The sequence below is a fragment of the Grampus griseus genome (genome assembly GCF_964374135.1).
Source record: "Grampus griseus genome assembly, chromosome: 2".
Classification (NCBI taxonomy): Eukaryota; Metazoa; Chordata; class Mammalia; order Artiodactyla; family Delphinidae; genus Grampus; species Grampus griseus.
The window spans coordinates 45,281,406-45,294,437 of NC_139018.1; the positions used below are offsets into that span (position 1 = coordinate 45,281,406).

The window sequence follows — 13,032 nt, forward strand, 5'->3', positions numbered from 1 at the left end:
CTCCCACAGGGACCCATGAAAACTTCAAGAAAACAAAAATTATGCTATTTTCTGCATTCAATTATTCTCAAAGCCCTTTTAACCCCTACTACTCTAGAACTGGTATTAAGCTATATTGATTGTATCAATGACCTAGGTAGGAGTCTGTCAGATACATTTACTTACAGAAATTGAACTGTACGTTCAATAAATCCTCTCCCCAGTAAAAGGAGGAACAGACAATTCTACTCATCACTCTACTCAATGTACACAGGCTAAAAAGTGCCAGAGAAATGAGTCCACTCCTCTCTCTCAGTCAGCCTGAGCAACTCCATGCGTGTCTTCCTAGTGTAAGCATCTCATGACAGCAAGTGCCATTCTGGTGTCTAAAGAAACAATGTGTGATTTTTTTCCCACTATGGCTCAAGTGAAAGCAACTGGAGCACTACTTCGTCTCGTGCTAAAGGAAAGGAAAATCATCTATTCCAATGCCGGAATAAAAACAGGCTCTACTAAACTTACTGAGAAATCCAAGTTATGTATAAGCGATGTTGAAGGTGATTTTAACTACCTATCAAAAATTTGATTTTTGCCTTACACATATACACCCTAACCTCCATATATATAAGACGAAATCCTACTGTGTATGCCTGTCAATCAGCTAATTTCAATTTTCATATCTTCAAAAAGTCTTTAACTGCAAACTCAAGCCTATATTCAATTTTTTCATTAGTGTACACGTTTCTATATAGGCAGAGCACTAAGACTACAGAAGTCCCATTAAGCCTCAAACTACACTTCTCAAAGCTATATACACTTTAATGTCATTGAATTGAATACCTACATTATTGATGAAATGATAAAGGTAGGAATATATCACCTTCAACTGAGTAACTGCCTGCTCAGCATTCTTCTTTTGGACTTCCTCTTGCTGCAGCTTTCCTGTTTTCTCAGTCAGCTCATTCACCAACCTAGCATAATCCTGGCGCAGTTTATTTAGTTCAGCAGACTGCCTGAAAACAGTAACTGGATTAGGAACCTTCCATTACTACAAAACACATATGAAGAGTAAACAAAATATATTTTATATGAGTTATGCTGAGTTAGTAATTCCACTTATAGCTAAATGAAAATGAATGCTATAAGTGACTACTAATAATGAAGTTTGGTTGAGTGTAATCTGAATCATTCTGAGGACAATAACACAAATACTAAAATTACTATAAAATAATCAAGAAAAACAGATGACCACACACCATGAGCACGAATCAACAGTGTCACCCTCAAATCAGTGTTCTGAAAATCTATTAAAATCAACCAGTCAGAATATTTATTCTATGTAAGCATGCTACTAGTCTTCTCTTGGACTGTTTGTCAAAGTACAGCCCACAGCCAACTAAATCACTATCACAAGGAATGTGTCTTAACATGCAGATTCCAGGATTCCACATCTCAGAGCCAATAAATCATAATCTTATAAGGGTAAGACTCAAGAATATGATTTTTAGCTAACATGCCAGATGTTCTTCAGAATAATGAAGTTTGAGAACTACTGTTAAATGGAATAGAAGGTTTAAAACTTGTAAATTCAGCCTCATAAATTTATAAACTGTTCCACTGGTGGCACTAGTGTTCATCATACAGTTTAGCTGAAGAGGTTCTTCAAAAGCAAGAGGATAGTTTTAGAAAATTCATTTTAGAAACAAGTGTAAAAAACAAAAGTCTAACCAATTATTATCAAACACCATTTTGGTGACTGAAGAAAATACTCTATCATTCAATGAAAATACTCTGCCATTCTATTAAAAGTAAAGCATTTGCAAACATACTTGCTTTCTAGCTGGTTGGTAGTATTGCTGACAGCATCTCTCAGTATGCCATTTTCCTGCTTCAAATGAGCTATCTCTGCCTCCATCTGCTCACGAACTTGCTGGAACTAAAATAATTTTACACACATAGATTTAGAAAACAATGATTGCCAAAGCTAACTTCGAAGAAAATTTATTATGATGAGAATGTAAAAAGCATCAATAGAATGAAGTCTGGATATCCTTTTCAAATAAATATAAACAAATTTAAAGGATAAACTTTGACAGTGACGAATACAAAGTAAACATAAGCTGCCACAGCATTCAAGAATGCAAGTAGATGCCAGCTGCTATCATAGGCAAAATAAATACACTGAGATGCTGTTTTAGAACTAAAAGATGTTTTAGAACTCTTTCCTACACAATAGACTCACATAGAATTAATGTCAATTTTGTGTTAGCAATATTTTAATGAAAGATTTTAGTAATCAAAACTTTAAAAACTGAAAACATGTTCAAAACATTTACATTAAGTTACAAATTGAGCCATAGCCAAATAGATGGCAAATTCACTACACAAAAATCTACTTGCTAAAATATCTGGCTTCTTGTTTTTTATTTCAGAGTTACAGAATCAAAAGACAAAGAACACTGAATCTTATATCCCCACAACCTCAATTTAGTATGTGAAATAATCTTAATAATTTTTAGTAAACCTATTCAATTAAGAAAATCAAGTCTATGTTTCCACTTTTCAGAGAACTTATCATATGTAATCTATATCCTGGCCTCTATAAGCAATCAAGTTGAAAAAAAGAATCACTTCAACACCCTTAACCTTCAATAAAAGATGTTGCTACATGTATCCCACTAATTTTCAAATGAATAGTAAGTCAGAATTAAGAAGAAAAAGGATCACACAAGGCCAGGAAAATCAGTTCTTCAATAACCTGGTTAATGGGAAAGAATATTTCAAATGGCTGGGGCCTGGGAAGATGGAGGATTGAGCCAAATTAGAGCATCAAAGTAGTGGATGCAGTAAGAACCTGAGAGGAGATTCATTCACTTCTTTATCGCTATTAGTGGTATTTCCACAGAAAAAACTGGAACTTCAAAAGCAGTAAATTTTTCAGCAAACTACCAATGTGATCAAAGTAATATTTTGCAAATAAAAATCTGGTACTAATTACACATATTAGAAAGGAAATGAGAGATCTATTAAGGTGCTATAATTATGCTAGTATGAAATAATAAACTAGGGTCATATCTAAAACCTGAATGCAAGAATAACTAGAAATAAAGTATCTTTAAGATTTCAGAACAAATTGTAGATTGGGCAAGGGAGAGAGAAGTCAAAGATTCAAGCATAAGGATAATAATGCCTCAAAACATTAGAAAATAAAAACAACCTGACCAGAAGCAAGAGTTTGATTTTAGACATACGTTAATTTTGAGGTGACAACAAACACTTTCAAACTGAAGCATCAGCCAGCAATGTAAACAATTTCAAAAAGAAATCACTGGTCCACAAAGTCCAATTAGAGGGAGTGTTAGAAGCCCACTTGACAAGCAGACTGAAACCATGTTCTTCAAAACAACAACAAAAATCACTGGTCCAGACCTAACCGAAATCATGAAAATGGATAACACTGTAAAAATAGGCAGTAAGCACTGAACCTTCTAAAATGTTGAAAGAAAACAGGTGAAAATAAGGATCAGAGAGAGAAGGTCACTTAGGCCAAAACCATTATCACTTTTCCTCTCTTCTCCACTCCATCATCAAGCCCTATCTACTATCTCTTTTTTATCAAACTCATCCCCTCATTATCAATGTCTGACTTAAGGTCCTTATTCTCTGACTTGGATTCCTGCAAAAGCCTTTCAACTATCCCTGTTCCACTCTCTACACTGCTGCCACTCTCCATACTATGCCAGAGTAATAATTTAAAATACTAATATAATCACACTGTTGGGTTGCTTAAACTCCTTCACTTGGCTCCCCAGTCTTCAGGGATATAAGGCCCTTTAAGACAAGACCTCCATCTATTTCTCTAGGTCTCTTCATTCCAGTCCTGATTCCCAAATACCACAACTCTTTACTGTATTTCTCACAAACCGTTATCACTAGACGACCTATGCTGAAAACACCTGGAGTGCACTCATTAAAAAGCACGATCCTGGGCCCCAAAAGAGACCTACCAAACCATCATCTCATGGGATGGGAAGGAATTACACCATGTAATAAGTCTCATACCCAGCACCCATTCGTTCACTTGCTTTCCTGACAATGCCTAATTGTTTCAAAAGATTCAACACGGTCTGCTTCTCATTTCTAAAAAGTCTTCCCTATCAATCCTTCTCTTCCCCACCTCTCATCTGCGCTGTCCCAAAGCACCTGATGCTTACCTCTACTATAACAGCGTATTTACTTGTCAACTTCTAGCCTCCCCAAAAAGTTGCTTACTTAAGGACAGGGAGACAGTTTAATTAGCCATTTGTACCAAAGCCCAACCCAGGGCACTTAAAAGTTTGCTAATTAAATGAATACAAATATTTAATTTTGTATTCAAAGAATGAAAATATACCTTCATCTGCATCTGTTGAGTCTCTTGGTAACTGACATGCATTTTGTTTTGAAACACATTATGTTCCTTTTCTAATGTCCCAATCCGATCTTTCATCCTTGCTATAACCACACTGCTTCTTTCTTTCTCTGCCATCATTTCCTAGAAGAGTAAATCAGAAAAAAAAAATGAAAAACTTGTTATTTAAAAAAATAAGAACAAGACTTTACTAAGAAGAAAACAACATCAGTAAAACAATCATGAATTCTTTTTTTTTTTAATAAATTTATGTTTTTATTTTTGGCTGTGTTAAGTCTTCGTTGCTGCGCGCGGGCTTCCCCTAGTTGCAGCAAGTGGGGGCTGCTGTTCGTTGCAGTGCGTGGGCTTCTCACTGCGGTGGCTTCTCTTGTTGAGGAACACAGGCTCTAGGCACGCAGGCTTCAGTAGTTGTGGCACACAGGCTCAGTAGTTGTGGCTCGTGGGCTCTAGAGTGCAGGCTCAGTAGTTGTGGTGCAGAGACTTAGTTCCTCCGCAGCATGTAGGATCTTCCCAGACCAGGGCTTGAGCCCTTGTCCCCTGCATTGGCAGGTGGATTCTTAACCACTGTGCACCAGGGAAGCCCAATCTTGAATTGTGAAATAAGTACTTGCTTAAAAAGCAAGGTCAAAGGTTTTTTAAAAAAAAATTTGTCTTCTGCATCTTACCTGCTCTTTACACCAATTCCCTTCATAAACACTTAGCTGTTCTGTTTACTCATATTTCAAATGCACTTTCTGGTTTAAGAGTTAAAGACCTGAACATGGAATAAAATCCTACATTCTAACTTGATTATAAGAAAGAACATGTGTTTTTTTTTTGCGGTACTCGGCCCTCTCACTGTTGTGGCCTCTCCCGTTGCGGAGCACAGGCTCCGGACGCGCAGGCCCAGCGGCCATGGCTCACGGGCCCAGCTGCTCCGCGGCATGTGGGATCCTCCTGGACCGGGGCACGAACCCGTATCCCCTGCATCGGCAGGCGAACTCTCAACCACTGCGCCAAAAGGGAAGCCCCCAAGAAAGAACATTTTTAAAGCAAAACAAGGTAATTCTTCATTATTTCCAGGTACCAGCTCTTTTAGGGTACAGAATAGGCCCCCAGAAAAAAAAGAGCCGAGAAATAAAGTCTCCATCCTAAGTTAAGAGATAAGGATAAGATATGTTTATAGCAGAATAGGGAAAGTAAAACTCAGAAAGTTTTATTATCTTCCCAAGTCAAACATTAAAAGGGTAATTTCATTTTGAGTTGCAAGTATTGTGAACTCCTAGGATAAATATTAACTATTAAAGTGCAAGAAAGCCAAGCAACTTTAAAGTTATCTGCAGGTATGATCAGTCCATTTTCCCTGCTCTCAGAAACTGTTTGACAAACTTTAAGATTTTCATTTAACTAACGGTTTGCCCATAAGAGTTCATTTACATTTGCAAATTGTTTTACTGATGTACATAATACATTTAGGAAAAAAGTATACACATCTTAAGTATACAGCTCAATGAGTTGCACAAAATAGTTTTTTTTTAATTTTTAAAATAATCAGAAAACTATAGCTACAGAAAACTACAGTAAAGTTTCTAATCTTAAGGAAACACTTATTTTAGCAACAACTTTGATTAATCTTAATCAAATGCAGCCTAAAATAAATTTATTAAAAAAAAATCAATCTAACCAAGTTTTCCACTGACTTTTTTTTATTTACCTCAAATTCACAGAAAAGATTTTATATTCAAATGAGGCCATTCTCATAACGTCATCAAGTAGCTACATGAACGACAGTGAAATAAACCTCATATAGTCTACTGTATTTAACACCTAAAAGGAGAAACAAGCACTTCGGGAAAAACGAGACCACATTTACTACAGAATTTCAATTATGTTCTCAGTCTACATGATTTTTTTCAATATAACTGACATAGAATATTATATTAGTTTCAAGTATACAATATAATGATTCAATACTCGCATTTATTGCTAAATCATCACCACACACAGTTACAAACTTTTTTTCTCGTTATGAGAACTTTTAAAATTTACTCTCGTAGCAACTTTCAAATATACAACACAGTATTAATAACTATATTCACCATGCTGTACATTACATCCCCTGGACCTATTTATTTTACAACTGGAAATTTGTACTTTTACACTTGTTTAAAGGCCTTTTTTTTAAACCTCTCAAAGTAAATGGGATTTAAAGAACTTCACTGATTAAAAATTATATCACAAAAACCTTCATGAATAAACCACCCATGTAAGAGTTTCACATTTGTCCCATAAATTGGATTTAAACAAGATCACACTGAGTTTTGTGCTTCTATAGAATAATTCTAGGTCAGAACCAACTGAAACATACTCCCAATGTCCACAGGCTTCCATTATTCAGAAATTAGTATACCTGTAAGTACTGCTATTTTAAATTCACAATTCAACTGTAGGCTATAATAACATGAAAGAGTGAGACCCCATGACCACCACCTAAATTCTAAAAGAAAATTACTTTCACGTGGTATAAATCTACTGCACAAATAAATCAGGAATTATGGACAATTTCTAAAATCCTTCATTGTATCTGATTTAGAAAGTATAACCCTTAAATACAAGAATATCTTCACCTGGGTTAACTGCTTACACCGATCCTTCATAGCAGCAGCATCTTCCTTCAGAGCAGTAAGTAACTTGTCTTTTTCTTGAAGCTGATGTACAAGTGCAGTCAACTCTCCTTTATTTGACTACAATTGAGAAATCAATACAAAATTAGTTAATAGTAAACATCAGCTAATGAAAATTATGAAGATGAACTATCTGATATCAAGTGTTCTTAGGCCAATGCAGAGTTCACTATTACATATAAAGTAGAATAACTGCCAAACACTGGTCACTGAAATATCATTCAGAAAAATCACTGTATCATTACATATTCTGATGCATAACATAGGACACATATCAATCAAGAAACAGATTTTTACAAAGAATTGACTTCCATTTTTAAACACAAAATCAAGATAGTAATCTCTCCCTTCTCCTCCTAAAAGTTCAAAAGAGGGGTATGAAATGAAATGCAAACTGAACCAAAAGAAAACAAACATCTGTAACGTCAAAGCATAATATCAGGAAAGACTTCCGAAAGCAGTGGAGATCAAACAGATGCTCAACAACCTTGTCAAAACATACCCAAGACTACAGAGGTGCCATGGGTACATAGTTCTCTGAAGTTAACAGGAATATACTGAAAGGTAAAACCAACAATCCCCCATTTGACATCAGGAACAAGCACAAATATAGAAGGTAGGAATTTTCTTGGTAGGAGGTCTTCGCAAGCAGAAGTAGGAAAGAAGAAATCATACAGGTAAACTTTATTCAAAGAGAGCAGCTAATCAGTAAGGAAGAGTTAAGAGAGATCCTCTACAGTGAGATCCTCTGTAGTGAACTCTTATATGAGAAAAAGGAAAGGCTAAAAGAACTCATTTTCACACATAGCCGAAGGAGAACAGCTCACCTTAGCCATTCATTATCAATCCCTAGCCACAGAGATGATCCAAGAGAAACACCCCTCACTGGAAGAGGAGTATTAATGAAAAAGAAATAAAACAAGGTCTATGTAAGATATGAGAAAAAAGGAAGGAAAGCAATAAGAAAAACCAAATGCCAAGTGGAGAAAAATCACCATAAAAAGACTGTCAAGAACGGACAAAAACTGATTAAAAAAACATATCACTATGACTTTCGAAAGTCTAACATAGCAACAATTTCTAGAAAAACAAGAGCAAAGAACAGAGCTCACAAGAAATAATTCAGAGGAAAGATAAGACCACAGAAAGAGATGAAATATAAGCTGGCAAAGCCCAAAGTAGAAGTAAAAGTAACACCATCTAAGAAATACAATCCAATTAGAAGTAGCAAACAGAAAAAGACATGTTGCTGAAAACACAGGAGAAGACATAGAGTTCAGGGTGGAGAGAAGTAAATAAAAATAAGAGGAAATAAACCAAAGCTTTATTTTTTTTAGGACAAAAATATGAAAGATAAAGACAATAGGCAACGAAGATCCAACTTATGCTTAATTGATACCCATTATTTCAATTCTTTTAAGGGACACTGAATCTCATGACTGAAAAGACATGCTTTGCCCAAGGGAATACTGATAGAAGAGTCAATGCAAAGCCACATTATAGCAAAATTCCCATGACTTCAAAGAAGCTGAATCCCTTGATGTTTGTACAGTAGGGTGGACACTGGAAAGTCCAATAAATAATAAAAACTTGGTTGATTACCCAAAGGATGTTTTCATTGTGAGAGTGTATTTTGACAAAAATACATGAAAAGAATGCAAATTCAGGGGACCTCCCTGGTGGCCCAGTGGTTGACTCTGGGTTCCCAATGCAGGGGGTATGGGTTTGATCCCTGGTTGCGGAACTAAGATCCCACATGCCACGTGGCAGAGCCTTTAAAAAAAAAAAAAGAATGCAAAACTCAGGCTGGTCTCAGACTTCTATCCAGCGATAGGAATGTAGAGAATGGTAAAGCAAGCATAACAAATTATCAAGGAAAGAAAGTGCAACCCAGAAAAATTATACCCCACCAAACTATCATTCAAGTACAAAGACAATAAAACAGCATTTTAACTTGCCAGAATTTGGGAAATACAGGTTCCATAAGCCCTTCTTGAAACAATTCCAGAAAAAAAAAACAATTTCAGCCAACCAAGAGATGAATACAGAAGCTTATGGCAAAAGAACTGGTATCAAGCTTTGAACCCAGCATTAAGCTACAGAATTAAGACTGAAACAAACATAAAAATTATAGTCACAAAACAAACATTAAATATTGTAAGTATCTGATAAACAAATGCTATAATTAACAAAAGTAGAGAGGGAAGGAAGAGAGAAGGTAGGAAAAATTTTAAATAGACTTCCTCCTATTATACAACATGGGGCCAAAATAGTTACTAACAGAGTTGGAAAAAAAACACATAATTGAGGCAAGTATATTTAAAGGCCAACAAGAAGAAATCAATAATCAACCAAAACTATCAAATATTTTTTTGCCTTTTCTTTTTTTTTTAATTGGGGTATAGTTGATTTACACTGTTATATTAGTTTCTGCTGTACAGTGAAGTGGATCAACTATATGTATACATATATCCCCTCCCTCTTGGACCTCCCTCCCAGCTCCCACCATGCCACACATCTAGGTCACCACAGAGCACTGAGCTGAGCTCCCTGTGCTATACAGCAGGTTCCCACTAGCTATCTATTTTACACATGGTAGAGTACCTATGTCAATCCTGATCTCCCAATTCATCCCACCCACACCTTCCCCCACTGTGTCCACACGTCCATTTTCTACATGTGCATCTCTATTCCTGCCCAGCAAACTGGTTCATCCGTACCATTTTTCTAGATTCCACAAATATATGTGTTAATGTACAATTCAAATACATTTTAAATGTTTTCTTACTAGTAATCACACTGAGTTAACATTTTTGAGCAATTATTTTATGCTAGGAACTCTAAGATAATACCTTATTATCATTCCCATTTTTGAGATGGGTAAACTGAGACACTGAGGTTAAGTAACTTATCTAAAGCCACAAAGCTCAAAGTGGCAGAGTCCAGATTTGAATCCAGGAAATCTGACCCTAGAGCCCAGGATCTTAACCTACACTCTAAATATACAACAGAAGTGTCTTATAGCTTAAACACAAAGGCGTGTGTACATACACATAGAACATAACATCTCCTCTCCAACTCTGCAAAAGCCCTCTAGCTTTTACTCTGTTTTCCCCTTCCCATCTAAGCTTATTCAAAGTGGATACTGTCACCTTTCCTATTCATTCATCACTTATTTATAGTCTAGTACTCCAATGAAACTGCTTTCACTAAGGATATCAAATCCATTTTTTCAATCCTTACTCTCCTTGATTGCTCTAAAGCATGTCACTGCTGATTTTTCCCGCCACCCCTGAACTCTCTACCCTCCCTAAGCATCTGTGATCCCACTGTCTCCTGCTGTTTCTCCTCTCACTATACTCTGTGGTGGCTTTCCCTGACCTTTAAATGTTGGTGCTTCTCAAGGTTCATTCCTGAACTTTCTTACCACTCTCCACATCCTCTCTGGACTAACATATATCCACTATATGTACTGGTGATAGTTCATTACTTTCTGAAATTACCCACTTTGCAATATATTTTCAACACCAGAGAATTATATATTCAATTGTGAAATAATTGTATCCATTTAAATGCTCCAAAGGATGCCTAAAACAACTTCCTAAATATTTTCATAATCCTCTACTCTCTCTTCCTTTGCAAAGTGCTCATGAATACCATTGTCACCACAATCTATCCAGTTACTCCAGAGCAAAAACAAGCATTCATTCTAGACTCTTCTTTAGCCACCAAATCTAATTGGTCAGCAAGTCCTCTAACTCCTCTATCTCTATCCTACATCTATGCTTATATTCCTGCATTTATCTTCCCCCTTTCTCTGAAGTGGTCTTTATTAGGTGTGGGGATTCATCTACATCCTGGACCTTGAAATCTATTAAAAGGTCTGAGCAAGAATCAATTTCCATGACAGGAAAAGGGAGAAATTAAACTTACCAAGTCTTGCCCTGATAAGAGTGGATCTACAAGGGCACTGAGTCCCTGAAGATAAGAATAGAATCACACCATAAGAAACACAGAACAAGATTTTAATTGAAAGCCAAAGGTTCCAAGGAAAAGGGAAAACTGTAAGGTTTCAAAATATTTACTCTATTTCAAAACGTTATCTTTAACAGTTCCCAACTTCCTCCTTGGCCTGCCTAATATAGCTATCAAGGGGAGTCTGATTTACCACCCAACCTCTAGAGTTCAAAGCTGTCTCAAGCAATAAAATGACTACTCTTGCACCCATAAACCACCACCACCACCATCCTTAGTGAGAAGAAAAACACCTGAAGCAATTAATTTTAAAAAGCAGTGATTTCAAACAGGTAGTAACTAAGTTCAGCTGGAGGCTTTTCCCTACAAGAAGATTTTCCCAATCCTCACAAATAACCAGGAACCCTTTTAAAATATACACTTACCCAATTAAAGTAAATCAAAAGATAAATTCTTCAGTCAAGAACTTCAAGAACGTTCCTTGCAAGAGAATAATCTAACTTTGTATCCAAAGTCACACAGTTATCGCACTCTGATGATCCTCGAACACACTGTTTACTCTGAGCCACTGCTGGCACCACACGGAGACTGTCCAACAAGCATACTACATTGTAAAATGCCACAGATTTGTAAAACACGTTGTCAACAGATACCTGGAAGTATGGACAGACATACGCCATGATAAATGCTATATGACAAAAAAAATTCAGATGGTTATGAGAAAGAGAGAAGAGAATAATTTAGACTAGGAATTCAGATTAGCCTTATATGAGGAAATGATATTTAAATGGAAACCTGATGGAGGAAATAACCAAGGAAAGAAGTTAGGGGGTAGGGGCTTGGGGGTTTTCGGACAGTCCAGACAGAAGAGAATATTTGGTTTTCTTTAATGAGGGGATGAGGAAAATGCCATGAGATCAGGTTATAGAGAGAGACAGACATAGGCCTTAAAAGGAATCTGGATTTTGCTTTAAGTGCAAAGAGAAAGGCACCAAAGGGTTTTTAAAGCAGTGATTTACCTCTTAAAGGCTGCCTTGCAATTGTGTAGAAAAAATAGACTAGAAGGCTACAAGGGAATGCAGAAACATCAACTAGGAGAATACTGAAGGTAATCAAATGAGAAGTGATGGTTTGGACTAGGACGGTCTTTAATAAATGGGAGAGGATTCAAGATGGTGGAGAAGGGACTTCCCTGGTGGTCCAGTGGCTGGGGCTCTGGGCTCCCAGTGCAGGGGGCCCAGGTTTGATCCCTGGTCGGGGAACTAGATCCCACATGCATGCTGCAACTAAGAGTTCGCAGGCCACGATGAAGATCCCGTGTGCCACAACTAAGACCCAGTGCAACCAAATAAATATATACATATTTAAAAAAAAAAAAAAGATGGTGGAGAAGTAGGAGGACGTGGAGTTCATCTCTCTCCACAGATGCATCAGGAATACATCTATAGATGCAACAATTCTCACAGAACACCAGCTGAAGACTAGCAGAAGACCTTGAACACCAGACAGGACTATAAAGATCCCTGCATAACTGGGTAGGATGGCAAAAAGAAGGGAGGAGGAGAGGAAGCTGGATGGGACCTGCACCCCGGGGAGCAGGGGGGAGGCAGAAGCAGAGGAGAGAGTCCCAAATTCGGGGAAACCTCCTCTCCAACAGAGAAATCGACTGGGACAGAAGAAAGCATTTGAGGCTGTTGGAAGAGGGTGAAGCGGCCAATCGGTGGCAGATGGGACACAGTGAGAAATACACAGACGGTCCGTACCGTGGCCCTACATACCCTGGACTGGGACATGTGTTCACAGGTGTGCAAGGGGGCTGGGAGCTGGAGCACGGGGACTGGAGAACAGGCCCGGAGCGAGAATTGTTGTTGGCTGTGGGGAGATGGACTGAGGGGACGGGAGGGAGGAAATCCGCAGCAGGGAATACCTACAGAGGAAGACGGGACTGCCATGGAAGCAGGGCACTACTGCTGAGTAACACGAAGGGGGACAAGCCACTCTTGC

At 37.4% G+C, this 13,032-nt stretch overlaps 1 protein-coding gene across 5 annotated transcripts in view; it reads right to left on the reverse strand.

The window, feature by feature from the left end:
- The window catches only part of KTN1 (kinectin 1), a 118,618-nt gene that overhangs the window by 50,667 nt on the left and 54,919 nt on the right, over positions 1-13,032 (reverse strand). For all 5 annotated transcript variants that reach the window (XM_082647631.1, XM_082647630.1, XM_082647629.1 and 2 more), the window contains 4 exons: positions 6,997-7,113; positions 4,373-4,513; positions 1,809-1,915; positions 860-992 (listed from right to left, as the gene is read on the reverse strand). In XM_082647631.1, the coding sequence (XP_082503757.1) occupies positions 860-992; positions 1,809-1,915; positions 4,373-4,513; positions 6,997-7,113 (498 nt within the window). The remainder of the gene's footprint in view (positions 1-859; positions 993-1,808; positions 1,916-4,372; positions 4,514-6,996; positions 7,114-13,032) is intronic.